General features: G+C 47.3%; 1 protein-coding gene across 1 annotated transcript in view; it reads right to left on the bottom strand.

Annotated features, from left to right (window-relative positions):
* man2c1 (mannosidase, alpha, class 2C, member 1) overlaps nt 1-16,214 on the bottom strand; it is a 125,843-nt gene extending 109,629 nt beyond the window's left edge. The window contains exons 1-6 of the mRNA XM_078200175.1: nt 16,006-16,214; nt 10,982-11,107; nt 10,198-10,321; nt 5,368-5,438; nt 3,953-4,130; nt 1,045-1,234 (exon numbers count right to left, since the gene is read on the bottom strand). Of these exons, the coding sequence (XP_078056301.1) occupies nt 1,045-1,234; nt 3,953-4,130; nt 5,368-5,438; nt 10,198-10,321; nt 10,982-11,107; nt 16,006-16,103 (787 nt within the window). The 5' untranslated portion in view covers nt 16,104-16,214. The remainder of the gene's footprint in view (nt 1-1,044; nt 1,235-3,952; nt 4,131-5,367; nt 5,439-10,197; nt 10,322-10,981; nt 11,108-16,005) is intronic.
* Between the last annotated feature and the right edge of the window lie 464 nt (nt 16,215-16,678).

Genomic DNA, 16,678 nt, shown 5'->3' with positions numbered 1-16,678 from the left:
TTCTTGAATCGCTGCAGTCCATGTGCTGTGGGTTGACCCACAATGCTGTTAGGGAGGGAATTCCAGGATTTTGGCCCAGCGACTGTGAAGGAATGGCCAATATATTTCCAAGTCAGGATGGTGAGTGGCTTGGAGGGGAACTTGCAGGTGGTGGCGTTCCCATGTATCTGCTGCCCTTGTCCTTCTAGGTGGAAGTGGTCGTGGGTTTGGAAGGTGCTGCCTAAGGATCTTTGGTGAATTGCTGCAGTGCATCTCGTAGATAGTACACACTGCTGCTACTGAGCGTCGGTGGTGGAGGGAGTGAATGCTTGTAGATGTGGTGCCAATCAAGCGGGGCTGCTTTGTCCTGGATGGTGTCGAGCTTCTTGAGTGTTGTTGGAGCTGCACCCATCCAGGCAAATGGGGAGTATTCCATCACACTCCTGACATGTGCCTTGTAGATGGTGGATAGGCTTTGGGGAGTCAGGAGGTGAGTTACTTGCTGCAATATTCCCAGCCTCTGCCCTGCTCTTGTAGCCACTGTGTTAATGTAGTGAGTCCAGTTGAGTTTCTGGTCAATGGTAACCCCAAGGATATTGACAGTGGGGGATTCAGTGATGGTTACACCATTGAATGTCAAGGGGCGGTGGTTAGAGTGTCTCTTATTGGTGATGGTCATTGCCTGGCATTTGTGTGGCGTGAATATTATTTGCCACTTGTCAGCCCAAGCCTGGATATTGTCCAGATCATTTGAACATGGACTGCTTCAGTAGCTGAGAAGTGGCGAATGGTGCTGAACATTGTGCAATCATCGGCGAACATCTCCACTTCTGACCTTATGACGGAGGGAAGGTCATTGATGAAGATTGTTGGGCCTAGGGCACTATTCTGAGGGACTCCTGCAGTGATGTCCTGGAGCTGAGATGACTGACCTCCACAACCACCTTCCTATGTACCAGGTATGGACTCCAACCAGCCGATACCCATTGATTCCAGTTTTATCTACATTTACTAGTAAACATTAGTTTCTCTTCAGCGAGGGGCTGCATGCTAACTTTCTCAGACCTGTATCGATGTGGCAGTGTCCCATAGCGTGCACTGTGTGCTGGCTCGCGCCATTCTGCTGCTGAAAAAAATCAGCGGCCAATCTGCGAGCTTTGGCAAAGGTGCTCGGATCTTCCACATCACAGACATTCACCATCTTATTGGCGGTGTACAGTGCTTGATAGCTACGCTGATTGTCAGTGCCAAGTAACTAGAGAGAGAGAGAGAGAGAGAGGAGGGGGGGTTAAAAGGAGGAAACAAACAGATCGCAGGATAAAAACATAACAGATTAAATCAATAGTACACCCAGAGTGAATTTACCATTTGTCCTCAGGATGTGGGCATTGCTGACTGGGCCATCATTTGTTGCCATCCCTAATTGCCGTCGAGAACGGCATTTGGGCAGCACAGTGGTTAGCGCTGCCGCCTCACAGCGCCAAAGGCCCGGGTTCAATTCCGGCCTTGGGTCACTGTCTGTGTGGAATCTGCACGTTCTCCCCACGTCTGCGTGGGTTTCCTCCGGATGCTCCGGTTTCCTCCCTCGGTCCAAAGATGTATGGGTTAGGTTAATTGGCCACGCTAAATTGCCCCTTAGTGTCAGGGGGATTAGCTGAGGTAAATATGTGGGATTACGGGAATAGGACCTGGGTGGGATTGTGGTCGGTGCAGACCCGATGGGCTGAATGGCCTCCTTCTGCACTGTAGGGATTCTATGAAGGTGCCTCCTGAACTGCTGCAGCCTGTCTGGTGTAAGCAAATCCACAGTGCTAGGATTCCAGGATTCCAGTTCCAGGATTATGACCCAGTGACAGTGAACTAACGGTGATATATTTCCAAATCAGGATGGTGAGTCTTGGAGGGGAATGGAGATGTGGTATTTCCAGGTGTCTGCTCTCTTGTCCTTCTAGATGGTGAAGGTTTGGAAGGTGCTGAGGAAGAAGTCTTGGTGAGTTGCTGCAGTGCACCTTGTAGATGGTACACACAGTTGCCACTGTGCGTCAGTATTGGAGGTAGTGAATGTTTAAGGTGGTGGATGGGGTGAAATCAAGTGGGCTGCTTTGTCCTGGATGGTTTTGAGTTTCTTGAGTGTTGTTGGAGCTGCACCCATCCAGTCAAATGGAGAGTATTCCATCACACTCCTGACTTGTGCCTTGTGGATGGTGGACAGAGTTTGAGGAGTCAGGAGGCGAGTTAGTCGCTGCAGGATTCCCATCCTCTGACCTGTTCTTGTAACTGCAGTATCCATAGAATCCCTACAATGCAGAAGGAGGCCGTTCGGCCCATCGAGTCTGCACCAACCACAATCCCACCCAGGCCCTATTCCCATAACCCCATATATTTACCCAAGCTAATCCCCTGACATTAGGGTCAATTTACCATGGCCAATCAACCCAATGTGGAGATGCCGGTGTTGGACTGGGGTAAACACAGTAAGAAGTCTCACAACACCAGGTTAAAGTCCAACAGGTTATTCGATAGCAAAAGCTTTTGCTACTAAATAAACCTGTTGGACTTTAACCTGGTGTGTGAGACTTCTTACAATCAACCTAACCCACACATCCTTGGACTGTGGGAGGAAGCCAGAGCACCTGGAGGAAGCCCACGCAAACACGGGAAGAATGTGCAAACTCCACAGGGACAGTGATCCGAGGCCAGAATTGAACTCGGGTCCCTGGCGCTATGGGGAGTAGTGTACCACCGTGCCACCCGTCTTATACTTATATTGCTTATAGTCCAGTTCAGTTTCTGGTCAATGGTAACAACCAGTATGTTTATACAGGAGGCGCAGTGTAACATTTTATGGGAAAGAGAGCACCGACAGCAGTGCAGCACTCCCTCTGCACTGCAGAGGTGTCAGCCTAGATTGTATGCTGAAATCTCTGGAGTGGGAGTTGAACCCCCTGTCCTCTGACTCAGAGAAGAGCGGTAGTCATGATGTGGAGATGCCGGCGTTGGACTGGGGTAAGCACAGTAAGAAGTCTCACAACACCAGGTTAAAGTCCAACAGGTTTATTTGGTAGCAAATACCAGAACCACAGTCAACACCAGGATTGTTTTTGCTTTCATTACAGGGATAAAAAAATTAACTAATTTCCTTGATTATAAAGATGCAAACGAAGTCACTGGTGATTCAAACCCAGTCGCGCCGACCATAGGATCATTCCGGTCAAGATAGTTAAGAAGGCATGTGGGATACTTGCTTTTATCAGTTGTTGTCACTGAGTGTATGAGCAAAGAGGTAATGTTGGAGTTGTACAGAGCCTTGGTTAGGCCACAGCACTGTACTGTGTGCAGCTCTGGTCACTTCACATATGTGATTGCATGAGAATGGGTCCAGAGAAGGTTCACCAGAATGTTATCTGGCATAGAGTATTTGAGCTATAAGGAGAGACTGGATAGACTTGGGTTGTTTTCTCTAGGGCAGCGAAGGCTAAGGGGGGGGGAGGGAGAACATGATTGAGGTGTATAAGATTATGAGGGGTATGGACAGGGTGAGTAGGGAGCAGTTTGGTTGAGGGGTCAATCATGAGGGGATCTGTGCAGAGTCTGCACGTTCTCCCCATGTCTGCATGGGTTTCCTCCAGAAGCTCCGGTTTCCTCCCACAGTCCAGAGATGTGCGGGTTAAGTGCATTGGCCATGCTAAATTGTTGCTTGGTGTCAGGGGACTAGCTGGAGTAAATGCATGGGGTTATGGGGATAGGGCCTGGGTGGGATTGTGATCGGTGCAGACCTGATGGGCCGAATGGCCTCCTTCTGCACTGTAGGATTCTATGAAATCTGAGCACAAAATAGTTTTAGTTCACAGGACTGAACTAGACAGGTACTGACCACATTTTCATTAACACAAACTCAATGGGCCGAATGGCCTCCTTCTGCACTGTAGGGATTCTATAACATATCAAGACACGCACACGCAGCCGGCCGTACCTTTGCCATATCAGAGAGGATCTCGAAGTCAATCAGCAGTTCGTGAACAGCCCTGTTGAAGACGACCAGCTCGGCCTTGTGGAGAGTGAAACTGCGGTTTGGGTCGGGGGGCGAGATCATGGAGCCTTGTCCTGCACCAAACAATCCGTTGCAAGCCAGCTCCACATACAGCTCCAGGCTGCAGAGAATAAACCTGTGGTAAGGTCATCTCCCCCACCAGCAAATTACAGCCATCACAACCACCAGATACAGGAAGTAGAAAGACCAGTACATCGACGTGTCCAATGGATATCAACCTCATCATTTACTAAATCATCTAATCCTGGGATATGAGCAAAGTACAAAACATCACCCTGCCATTACACCTCCCCCCAACCGCTTTCCTTCCTTCAACTAGATAACCAGGGCAAGATTAACAAAACTTGCTTCCCGAATTCTCCTTTCTTTTTATTCATGGGACATGGGCACTACTGGCTGGCCAGCATTTATTGCCAATCCCCAGTTGCCTGAGTCAACCACATTGCTGTGGCTCTGGAGTCACATGTAGGCCAGACCAGGTAAGGACGGCAGATTTCCTTCCCTAAAGGGCATTAGTGAACCAGATGGGGCTTTCCGACAATTGTCAATGGTTTCGTGGTCATCGGTAGATTCTTAATTCCAGATTTTATTTTCTATTGAATTCAAATTCCACCATCTGCCGTGGCGGGATTCGAACCCGGGTCCCCAGAACGTCAGCTGAGTTTCTGGAATTAATAGCCGAGCAAGAATACCACTAGGCCATCACCTTCCCCTGGGAAGAAAAACATTGTAAGGAGTCTAACAACACCAGGTTAAAGTCCAACAGGTTTATTTGGTAGCAAACGCCACTAGCTTTCGGAGCGCTGCTCCTTCGTCAGATGGAGATTTCCACTCCATCTGACGAAGGAGCAGCGCTCCGAAAGCTAGTGGCTTTTGCTACCAAATAAACCTGTTGGACTTTAACCTGGTGTTGTGAGACTCCTTACTGTGTTTACCCCAGTCCAACGCCGGCATCTCCACATCAAGAAAAACATTAGCATGGAAAAACATTGGCCATGCTAAATTCTCCCTCGGTGTACCCAAGCAGGTGCCGGAGTGCGGCGACTAGGGGATTTTCACGGTAACTTCATTGCAGTGTTAATGTAAGCCTACTTGTGACAAATAAATAAATAAAATTAATAAATAAGAGAGAGGATATGAGCAAATAACAAGAGACAGAGAGAGATGATTATAAAAAATGTAAATGAGAATGTTGGAAGAACCCTATAGGGGAGTGCTGATTAGCTATGGTACTTTCCCAAGAGTCTATCCATCCATTCTGAGACGCACTTTATTGGAGGATTTATATAACCATGGAGTGTACAATGGCCCAAAGCTGAATGGATACGAGTTCTGACCTGTGAGGATCTTCATCCGTGAGCTTCTCCGTCAGGATGTAGCTGATCTTCTCCCCTTCCTTGGTCAGTCCCTGAAATAACAATCAATTTTGGATGATTCAGATGCTATGGCTGGAATTTTCCCATCCTGCCTGCCACAGGAATCGCAGCAGGCGGGACACGGACTATGCAAAGGTCTGTTGACCTCGGGCAGACTTTTCCGGTCTTGGGGAGAGCGCGGCCGGAGAATCCTGCCCGATGTCTTAAAGAGGTCGATTCTCCGTCACTTAAACGTTTCGGTTTCAGTACGGATCCAATGCCCAGAATTTGCTGTGTAACTTTGCAAAGTTCTCTGTCTAAATAGCTAGATATTAGAGATTTGCATTCTAATTAGTATTCTGTAACTTGATTTCTGTGTCTGTGCACTGTTTGAGAGCAGATATCCACTCCATCTGACGAAGGAGCAGTGCTCCGAAAGCTTATGGTATTTGCTACCAAATAAACCTGTTGGACTATAACCTGGTGTTGTGAGACTTCTTACTGTGCTTACCCCAGTCCAACGCCGGCATCTCCACATCATAAATAGCTAGATGCAGCATTTACTCCATAATCCAGGGATCCGGGTTCGATTCCTGGCCTCGGGTCACTGTCTGTGTGGAGTTTACACGTTCTCCCCACGTCTGCGTGGGTTTCCTCCGGGTGCTCCGGTTTCCTCTGAAAGACGTGCTGGTTAGGGTGCATTGGCCGTGCTAAATTCTCCCTCAGTGTACCCGAACAGGCGCCGGAGTGTGGCGACTAGGGGAATTTCACAGTAACTTCATTGCAGTGTTAACGTAAGCGGACTTGTGACTAATAAATAAACTTAATCTGTGCCTGATGTTATTCCTGTGCCTTATCCTATACCATCCTTCCCAGGTATCCTGTTCCATAATGTTGCTTGGCAGCGCAGGACTTGATCACTGCTGCAAAGAGAGACATGTGGCTGAACTTATCAAGACAATTATGGAGCTGCCAAATTTCAAAAACTCAAAACCATTTACACAAAAGAGGCTCTGACTGATCGGCTGAGGTGTTGCTATAGAGAAAAGACCAGGGAGCTACAGCTTCCCTGAGCTTGCAGGAAATTTAAAGGCGGCTTGAACATATTCCTTTTGTTTGCAGGCAACCAGTCCCTGAGTTTTGCCTATAGCAAGTATAAATGAACTAAGTAACAAACACCACTTACTATCTTAAATTGGTTGATGGTGTAGCAATTAGCACACTCAAGATTGTTCAGCAAGGATTGGCACGTAACATGAGGTGGCACGGTGGCGCAGTGGTTAGCACCGCTGCCTCACAGCGCCAGGGACCTGAGTTCAATTCCGGCCTCGGGTCACTGTCTGTGTGGAGTTTGCATATTCTCCCCATGTCTGTGTGGGTTTCCTCCGGGTGCTCCGGTTTCCTCCCGCAGTCCAAAGATGTGCGGGTTAGGCGGATTGGCCGTGCTAAATTGCCCATAGTGTCTCAAGATGTGTAGGTTAGATGGGTTAACCATGGTAGATGTGTGGGGTTACGGGGATAGGGCAGGGGAGAAGGCCTGGGCAAGACGCTCTGTCAGAGAGTCATGTGCAGACTCGATGGGCTGAATGATCTCTTCTGCACTGTCAGGATTAAGAACATAAGAAATAGGAGCAGGAGTAGGCCATCTAGCCCCACGAGCCTGCCCCGCCATTCAATAAGATCATGGCTGATCTGAAGTGGATCAGTTCCACTTACCCGCCTGATCCCTATAACCCCTAATTCCCTTACCGATCAGGAATCCATCTATCCGTGATTTAAACATATTCAACGAGGTAGCCTCCACCACTTCAGTGGGCAGAGAATTCCAGAGATTCACCACCCTCTGAGAGAAGAAGTTCCTCCTCAACTCTGTCCTAAACTGACCCCCCTTTATTTTGAGGCTGTGCCCTCTAGTTCTAGCTTCCTTTCTAAGTGGAAAGAATCTCTCCACCTCTACCCTATCCAGCCCCTTCATTATCTTATAGGTCTCTATAAGATCCCCCCTCAGCCTTCTAAATTCCAACGAGTACAAACCCAAGGATTCTATGATTCTATGGGTTAATTTAAGTTTGCTAGCAGTGACATACATTCATACATTGGTACCCATTATCTGAAAAGAAAATAAATGTGCTCAAGCCTTGCACCTTTTCGAATTACCGAGATGTTTGGGGAGCCTATAGTTCACTTTTGCTTTCTCCACGGCAAGGCATCGGCCAATTGAGTCAACTTGCCACTCAATCAGCATCTGCAGTGTAAGTTGTGATCGTTTGAAATTTGGTATTCTTGCATTTGTTCTGATGAGTGCAAGAGTAAAAGATTCAGCAACATGTCTCTTTTTAGCGATGTTCACGTTTCCTGTCCCATTATATTACAATACATAAAACAGGAACCAAATTTTACTCTTGGTTTCAATGTGCTAGCCACATCAAAACAGGTGAGGACATTTCCTCTGGTCATTATTTCAACCAAAATCACTGATTTGGACCTAAATGGTTCCATTATTTCACCAGAAATACAGGAAGTAATCGTGTTAGATTGTCACTAAGACAGTGTGCTAATTCTGCATGCAAGAAAATGGTCTTAATCTATTTAGTCATCTGTACATTCATGCACCATGAGAAATGGGCATCCCAGAATAATGTTCCAAAGGGAAAGTATCACATTCTTAGCGTGACATACATCAGAAAGTCCACTGATGAGGCCAGAACCGGAGACGCAGCTTAAAAATAAGAGCTTTGCCATTTAAATCGGATGGAGACAGGGAGAATTTCTTCTCTCAGAGGGTTGTTTGTTAGTCTGTGGAATTCTCTGTACCAGAGAGCAGTGGAGGATGGTCATTGAATATATTCAAGGTTGTGTTAGACAGATTCTTGATTAACAAGGGAGTCAAAGGGCAGAGAAAAGGTTAGACAGGAAAGTAGAGTTCAGGCCACAATCAGATCAGCCATGATCTTATTGAATGGTAGAGTGGGCTCAAAGGGGCCGAATGGGCTACTCCTGCTCCTAACTCATTTATATGTTCATTTGTTCATATATATGTTCGTAAAAGAACTGCACAGTGCAACAGTGTACAAATTACTAAATAGATTAAGACCCACACTACAAAGATGTGCGGATTGTGCTAAATTGCCCCTTAGTTTCAGGAGGACTAGCAGGGTAAATATGTGGGGTTACAGGGATAGGGCCTGGGTGGGATTGTGGTCGGTGCGGACTCGATGGGTCAAATGGCCTTCTTCCACACTGTAGGGATTCTGTGATTCTTTCTCGTGCATGCAGAATTAACAGATCACAGGTTGAAAAGCACTAACTAATGGGCTTCAATCTGAACCATTCTACACACATCACCTAACCCTCACAGTGAATGACATGCTCACAGAAACATATCATACAGATATGATGTGCCAACTTTTGCAATTTAACAATGACCAACAAATCAGTAAAGTTTAATCCTGTGGTTTTGTGTCACAATACAGGAACAGTCCAAGCTTTACAAGATTATGATGCTAGGCCATCAGTACATCAACCGCTTGAATCATTGGGAATCTAAATGTAACTAACTTCATTGCTGATTAGAAAATAAACACTGAGAAATAGGCACCATTGTAAGATATCTGACATTGATGTATGCACGTTCTCCCCGTGCCTGCGTGGGTTTCCTCCTGGTGCTCCGGTTTCCTCCCACAGTCCAAAGATGTGCAGGGCAGCACAGTGGCACTGCTGCCTCACAGCGCCAGAGAGTCAGGTTTAATTCCAGCTTCGGGTCACTGTCTGTGTGGAGACTGCACATTCTCCCCGTGTCTGCGTGGGTTTCCTCCGGGTGCTCCGGTTTCCTCCCACAGTCCAAAGATGTGCGGGTTAGGTGGATGGGCCATGCTAAATTGACCCTTAGTGTCAGGGGGATTAGCAGGGTATATATGTGGGGTTACAGGAATAGGGTCTGGATGGGATTGTGGTCGGTGCAGACTCGATGGGCCAAATGGCCTCCTTCTGCACTGCAGGGATTCTCTTGATTAGGTGGATTGGCCACGGTAAATGTGCAGAGTTATGGGGATAGGATGGAGGGGAGGGCCTGGGTGGGATGCCCTTTCAGAGCGTCAGTGCAGACTCAATGGGCCTCTTTCTGCACTGGATTCTATGGTGAGACAAAAAGGTGAAGTGATAAGGCAAGAGCAGAGCGTATTTTCTTTTATGTTGCGAGTGCTTTATAGCCTTGGTTGTGGAACAATTTTCACAGTAGCTTCATGGCGGTGTTAATGTAAGCCTACGTGTGACACTAATAAATAAACAAAACGACCGATTGATCGAGGGGCTGCTTTGTCCTGGATGGTGTCGAGCTTCTTGAGTGTTGTTGGAGCTGCTCCTATCCAGGCAAGTGGGGAGTATTCCATCACACTCCTGACTTTGAGGAGTCATTAAAAGTCGTGCATGTGACTAAAAGAGTGTCTCCATAACCATGCCTGTGTACATCAATTATTAGACAACACTGGGCTAATTTGATAGCTTTTTTAAAAACTAAAATCACACATTTTAACAGGTTTTAATTCTCATTTATGTTCTATATTGGCACCACACTAAATTTTAGCCAGAAAAGGCTGGAAATAGCACAGCAGGTTTGGAAGCATCTATGGATCGAGAAACAGAGCTAACATTTTAGGTTCTGATCTTTCACTAGTTTTCTCAGTTCTGACGCAGGTTTTAACTCTGTTTCATTCTCCATCGGTGTGGCCAGACCTGCTGTGTGTTTCCAGCAGTTTCTGCATTAATTTCAGGTTTCCCAGCGTCCAGTATTTTGCTTCCGTCAATTTACCGTACCTGAACTGGGATGCCATTTCGCCATACCAGCGCTTCTCCATCGCTCTCCCACACAAAGTGCACCTCCTCGCCTTTCCAAGCTGTTGGAATGGTCAACGTCACCCGGAACCAGGATGTCCACCATCTACAGCAAGGAGGCCAATTGGAAGATTGAGAGAATTGGCGTCAGTTTAAAATCAGTGCGCAGATGCCCTGTTACACTCAACTCGCGGTTCCTCACCGCAAGAGAAAACAAAATTCGAATGGTAATGAATAAAGTCTGAAATTGCTGCCGACAAAATCAAAAAAATGAGCACGGCGGCACAGTGGTTAGCACTGCTGCCTCACAGTGCCAGGGACCCGGCTTCGATTCCCGGCTTGGGTCACTGTGTGGAGTCTGCATGTTCTCCCCGTATCTGCAAGGGTTTGCTCCGGGGCTCCAGTTTCCTCCCACAGTCCGAAAGATGTGCAGGTTAGGTGCATTGGCCGCGCTAAATTGTCGCTTTGTGTCAGGGGGACTAGCTAGGGTAAATGCATGGGGTTTTAGGGATAGGGCCTGGGCGGGATTATGGTCGGGTGCAGACTCAATGGGCCGAATGGCCTCCTTCTGCACTGTAGGGCTCTATGAACAGTACATAATCTGAAATCAAAATAGTTTCAGTTAACAGGGCTGAACTAGACAGGTACTGACCACATTTCCATGAACACAAATATTCATTAAAATATTCTAATATTTGCAACCATTGCTGTATTTTTAACTAAATAAGAATTCCTCAAATCAGCCAGTGTTCCCATTTATACTTACGTTGGTCCAAAGGAAGCCCCAACCTTAACAGGTTTGAAGTCCTCTTTCACTGCTGTCTCGTATGAGATACGCGAGGGTGTCAGAAAATAGGAGAGTGATTCAACTGGGCAGGAAGCACCAAACAGCCTACAGGAGACACAAGGGCAACACGAGATTAGTTGCTGTTGTATAGGTTAATGCCATCTGCAGAACATTTTAATCAAGCCTCGTAACGATCATAATGTGGGGAGACGATGGCCCAGTGGCATTATCACTAGACTATCAATCCAGAAACTCAGCTAATTCTCTGGGGACCCGGGTTCGAATCCTGCCACGGCAGATGGTGGAATTTGAATTCAATAAAAATAATCTGGAATTAAGAATCTACTGATGACCATGAAACTATTGTCGATTATCGGAAAACCCATCTGGTTCACTAATGCCCTTTAGGGAAGGAAATCTGCCGTCCTTACCTGGTCTGGCCTACACGTGGCTCCCGAGTCACAGCAATGTGGTTGATTCTCAACTGTCTTTGGGCAACTAGGGATGGGCAATAAATGCTAGTAAGAAGTCTCACAACACCAGGTTAAAGTCCAACAGGTTTATTTGGTAGCAAATATTTGGTATTTGCTACCAAATAAACCTGTTGGACTTTAACCTGGTGTTGTGAGACTTCTTACCGTGTTCACCCCAGTCCAACGCCGGCATCTCCACATCAATAAATGCTGGCCAGCCAGCGATGCCCATGTCCCACAATAATGTGCAATAATCCATGTGATGTAGACAGGTAGACTGTATAACTATCATTGGCCAGGGAGGTCTATCTGTTAAGGGATGGTAGCAAAGTAGTTATGTTACTGGATTGGTCATCCAGAAGCCCTGACTAATGCTGCAGAGTTAAGAGTTCAAATCCCACCATAGCAGCTGGTGGAATTTAAATTTAATCAATTATTAAATTTGGAATGTAATGCTAAGGTGGGATTTTCCAGCCGTGCTCACCCCAAAACTGGAAAATCCCACCTGAGGTTAACGGACCTTTGCATGGTCGGCCCCCCGCCTGCTACGCTTCCCGTGGCGGGTGGGACGGGAAAACACCCCCCCCCCCCAACCAACCTCCACTCTCTTCAATATGATCTCATGAAGCTATCAGATTGCAGCAAAAACCCATCTGGTTCACTAATGTCCTTTCGGGAAGGAAATCTGCCGTCCTTACCTGGTCTGGCCTACATGTGACTCCAGAGCCACAGCAATGTGGTTGACTCTCAACTGCCCTCAGGCAACTAGGGATGGGCAATAAATGCTGGCCAGCCAGCGATGCCCATGTCCCATAAATGATTTTTTAAAAAGTTATGTCAATCCACAACGGAAAAAAAAAAAGTCCTGTGGGTGTAGTTCCACCACACGGACACCGGCAGTGATGGGAAACCTAAACTGAGTGGCCCTTGTTTATCTCAGTGGGCCACAAGACTGAAATCGGGCTTGTTCACTAACCGTGACCCCATGAATAAGATTAAATACATTTAATACACGCCAAACATTTCATAATGAGTTATAGGAAATGCTTCATCATTTATTAGTAAAACAGAAGGAATATTGACACTTTGGACACAGAGGGAGCGCACGGCTCTCACAGTCAGTGTTGTGAGCAATCAGCACTCGCTTCACTTCACTCGCCCTCTTACGTGTGAATCACTTCAGTCACACCGGTAGAAAAAAAACTACGCGGACGGAAATCAGTGGAATGTGGCAACCCCGCGCATGGGCAACGGTCAACAAAATGTCTGGTGGGGGCCTCACTCAGAACCCAGATGGGCCGCATGTGGCCCCCAGGCCGCAGGTTACCCACCGCTGAGCTACAGCGATTCAAGAAGATGGCTCGCCACCGCCTTCTGTACAGAAATAAATGCTGCCCTTGATCTCGGTGCTCGCATCCCAAGTGTGAATAATAAAAAATGGACTTTTCCTTGCGTATAGACAGGCAGCATGTATAGTTATCATTGGACAGGGAGTTCAACCCCTAACTGATTTCACCAACAGAAAGGTCACTCAATACAAACAAACCACTTTGCTGCGACTGCTTATTATAATTGACACTTCCAAAAGTACTCAGCCTCTTGAAGGGCATTTACTGTGAGACTTTAAATAAAGTGATGGGTACATGTTGATCTGCTCGGAAGAGTATTTGTTTTCAAGACGTATACAAAACGCAGTTAGAGACTGGAGCTCAGGATTTTTATTTGTAGAGGAGCTTGATAAAGTGTTGCTTTTGTTCTGTGTCTGCACTCCAACAGGGGGTTAGATTATTAACCGGGACACAACAAGTTCAACGCCGCCGTAATGAGTCGTGATGCAAGATCAGAGATCAGAAACGTTTTCTCTGTTTCTCTCTCCACAGACGCTGCCAGGCCTGCTGAGATTTTCCAGCATTTTCTGTGTTTATTTCAGATTTCCAGCATCCGCAGTATTTTGCGGGGGGGGGGGGGGGGGGGTGTCAGGAGGGGTGGGAGAGAGGGGTTCGAGAATATGTGGAGCTGTTATTTGGGAGGTGGGTTTGAGGAAAGGGGTGTGGGGCAATGGTAGGATTGGGGACGTCAGTGTTTGAGGAGATAAGTGTTTATGGGTATGGGGTCCATTTGTGTTTTTAGTTGTGGGTAGGGGAGGTGGTGGCCTAATGGTATTATCGCTAGACTATTAATCCAGAAATTCAGCTAATGTTTTAGGGACTCGGATTCAAATCCTGCCGTGGCAGATAGTGGAATTTGAATTTTTTTTTAAAAATCTGGAATCTACTGATGGCCATGAAACGATTGTCAGAAAAACCCATCTGGTTCACTAATGTCCTTTAGTGAAGGAAATCTGCCATCCTGACCTACATGTGACTCCACAGCAATATGGTTGACTCACAACTAAATGCAGGCTAATGACTGATTTTAGCTAGGTGTGTGTTTGTTTTAATCTGAGCTAATGCATTTTTGTTGATTTTGGTTTTCCCCTGGGGTTTCAGAGTAGGGATTACATTGATTAACAGAGGCAGAATCATGTGAATGGGAGGAGCTAAGTCTGATTGGAAAACACAGAGTTCTCTGATTTTAAAAGAGTCAGTTTCTGCCTAATCCTGAAAGAAGCAAGTGGTGTCTGTTTCTAGAGGTGATCTAAGGCTCTAGGACTGTTAACAAGTACAAATATGTAAGCCTGTATGTTGCTAACTGATTTTGAAGAGAAATTTAAGTCTATAAGAGGAATATTGCTTGAATTGGAACTAATAGAGATAGGTTAGCAGTTAAGAATTGTATCTAATACAATTGTATCATATTTAAGCTTTTTGTTTGGTAAACGTTAAGCTAATTCATTTGTTATAGTTAAACTGTATTGTTAAATAAAGTTTGTTTTGATAAAAGCTTCCTTGGGTGTCAATAGAATCACACCTGGAATAAAACAGCTTATCCTCACACTAATACCAAAATAGAAAAGAACTGTTGGGTTCCATAACATACTTTGATTTGATTTATTATTGTCACATGTATTGGGGTACAGTGAAAAGTATTGCTTCTTGTGCATTATACAGACAAAAAATACTGTTCATGGAGTACATTGGGGAGAAGGAGAGAGTGTAAAATATGGTGTTACAGACTGGGGTTTCTGCTCTGGTACCCTAATACTGGGTTTGGGGGGGGGGGGGGGGGGATCTTTTTTGGTTGGAGGGTATATTTAGGGGGTCTGTCTCAGTTTTGGGAGGGGGTCTATCTGGGAGCATTTTTATGTTTGGAAGGGGGTTCAGTCTGGGTTTAGGGGTATGTTTAGGGTGGTTTGTCTGGGTTTGGGGGGGGGGTTCTGTCTGGGTTTAGGTGGGGAGCATATTTTGGGGGGGTGTTTATTTGGGTTGGAGAGATTGGGGTTGTATTGGTGGGGTGGGGTGTCGTCTGGGTTTTGGGGAGTCATTCTGGGGGAGGGATGTTTGTTTGGAACATCCAAACATTGTTTGGGTGCTTGTTTGTTTCGGTCTGGGATTTGGGGTATATTTAGGGTGTTTTTTTCTGGGATATATATTTGGCAGGAGGGAGAAATATGTTTGGCACAGGGGTAGATTGTGGGGGTGTAAGTTTGGATTGGGGTGTCTGAGTTTATGGATATATTGTGAACGGGGGGGGTGTATATTTAGGGGTATTCTGGGGATGTTGGGGTACACTGGGTGAGGAGGTTATGTCTGGGTTTAGGGGCATATTTAGGGTGGTTTGTCTGAGGAGGGTGTGTTTGGATGGAGGGTTGCGTCAGGGTGTGTATATCTGGGGGGTATTGGGCTGCAGTGTGTGTGAGGAGGTTCTGTCTGGGTTTAGGGGCCTATTTAGGGTGGTTTGTCTGAAGTACATATGTGGGTGGGGGTATGTTTGGATGGAGGGTTGTGTCAGGGGTGTAGAGGGTATATTTGGGGAGCTCTGTCAGGGGGTGTTGGGCTGCACTGAGGGAGCGGGTTCTGTCTGGGAGGTATATTTGGGGGGTATCTCGGAGTGTTGGGGTACACTGGGGGGGTCTGTCTGGGTGTGGAGGGTATATTTGGGGAGCTCGGTCAGGGGGGTATATCAAGGGCTGTTGGGCTGCACTGTGTGAGGGAGCGGACTCTGTCAGGGGGTGTATATCTGGGGATGTTGGGGTACACTGGGTGAGGAGGTTCTGTCTGGGTTTAGGGACCTATTTAGGGTGGTTTGTTTGAGGTACATGGGGGGGGGGTGTTTGGATGGAGGGTTGTGTCAGGGGTGTAGAGGGTATATTTGGGGAGTTCGGCTGCACTGTGAGGGAGCGGGCTCTGTCTGGGGGGTATATTCGGGGGGGTATCTCAGTTAGGGGGTGTTGGGCTCTCTCTGGGGGGTATCTCAGGGGATGTTGGGGTGCACTGGCGGGTCTGTCTGGGTGTCAGGGGGTGTATATTGGGGGTGTTGGGCTGCACTGTGTGTGAGGGAGCGGCTCGGGCTCTGCTCCGGCTCCTCGGCCGGGCCCCGGGCCTCAGGCTCCGCTCCCCCGGCTCTCGGGCCGGCGGTATATCCACTCACCGGCCCCGCAGGTTGGCGCGGGTGAAGTACAGATCCGAGGTGAACTTCTCGCCCCGCTCCAGGGTTGTCCGCCGGTTCTTCAGCACCAAGCTGGCCATGGTGCAGCCGCCTCTAGCGTCCCCCCAGAGACCAGCTCACACCAACTCCGTTCCGGGGCTCTCAGTGCCTGCTCAGCCTGACCTCTCACCTGGCTCCCTGTCTGACCTCTCACCTTGCTCTGACCTCTTCCCCTTTTCTAAATTTTACCTCTGGCCCATCCATTCCCCTCCCCACCCTCCCACCTCTTCATCTTAAGAAGTCTGACCACACCAGGTTAAAGTCCAACAGGTTTATTTGGTAGCAAAAGCCACAAGCTTTCGGAGCGCTGCCCCTTCATCAGGTGAGTGAGGACTCGTGTTCACAAACAGGGCAGATAAAGACACAAACTCAATTTACAAAATAATGGTTGGAATGCGAGTCTTTACAGGTAATCAAGTCTTAAAGGTAGAGACAATGTGAGTGGAGAGAGGGTTAAGCACAGGTTAAAGAGATGTGTATTGTCTCCAGCCGGGACAGCAAGTGAGATTTTGCAAGCCCAGGCAAGTCGTGGGGGTTACAGATAGTGTGACATGAACCCAAGATCCCGGTTGAGGCCGTCCTCATGTGTGCGGAACTTGGCTATCAGTTTCTGCTC

The sequence above is a fragment of the Mustelus asterias genome, chromosome 29 (genome assembly GCF_964213995.1).
Source record: "Mustelus asterias chromosome 29, sMusAst1.hap1.1, whole genome shotgun sequence".
NCBI classification, from domain to species: Eukaryota; Metazoa; Chordata; class Chondrichthyes; order Carcharhiniformes; family Triakidae; genus Mustelus; species Mustelus asterias.
The sequence above is the reverse complement of the archived record's forward strand: the minus strand, read 5'-3'. Positions and strand labels throughout refer to the sequence as shown.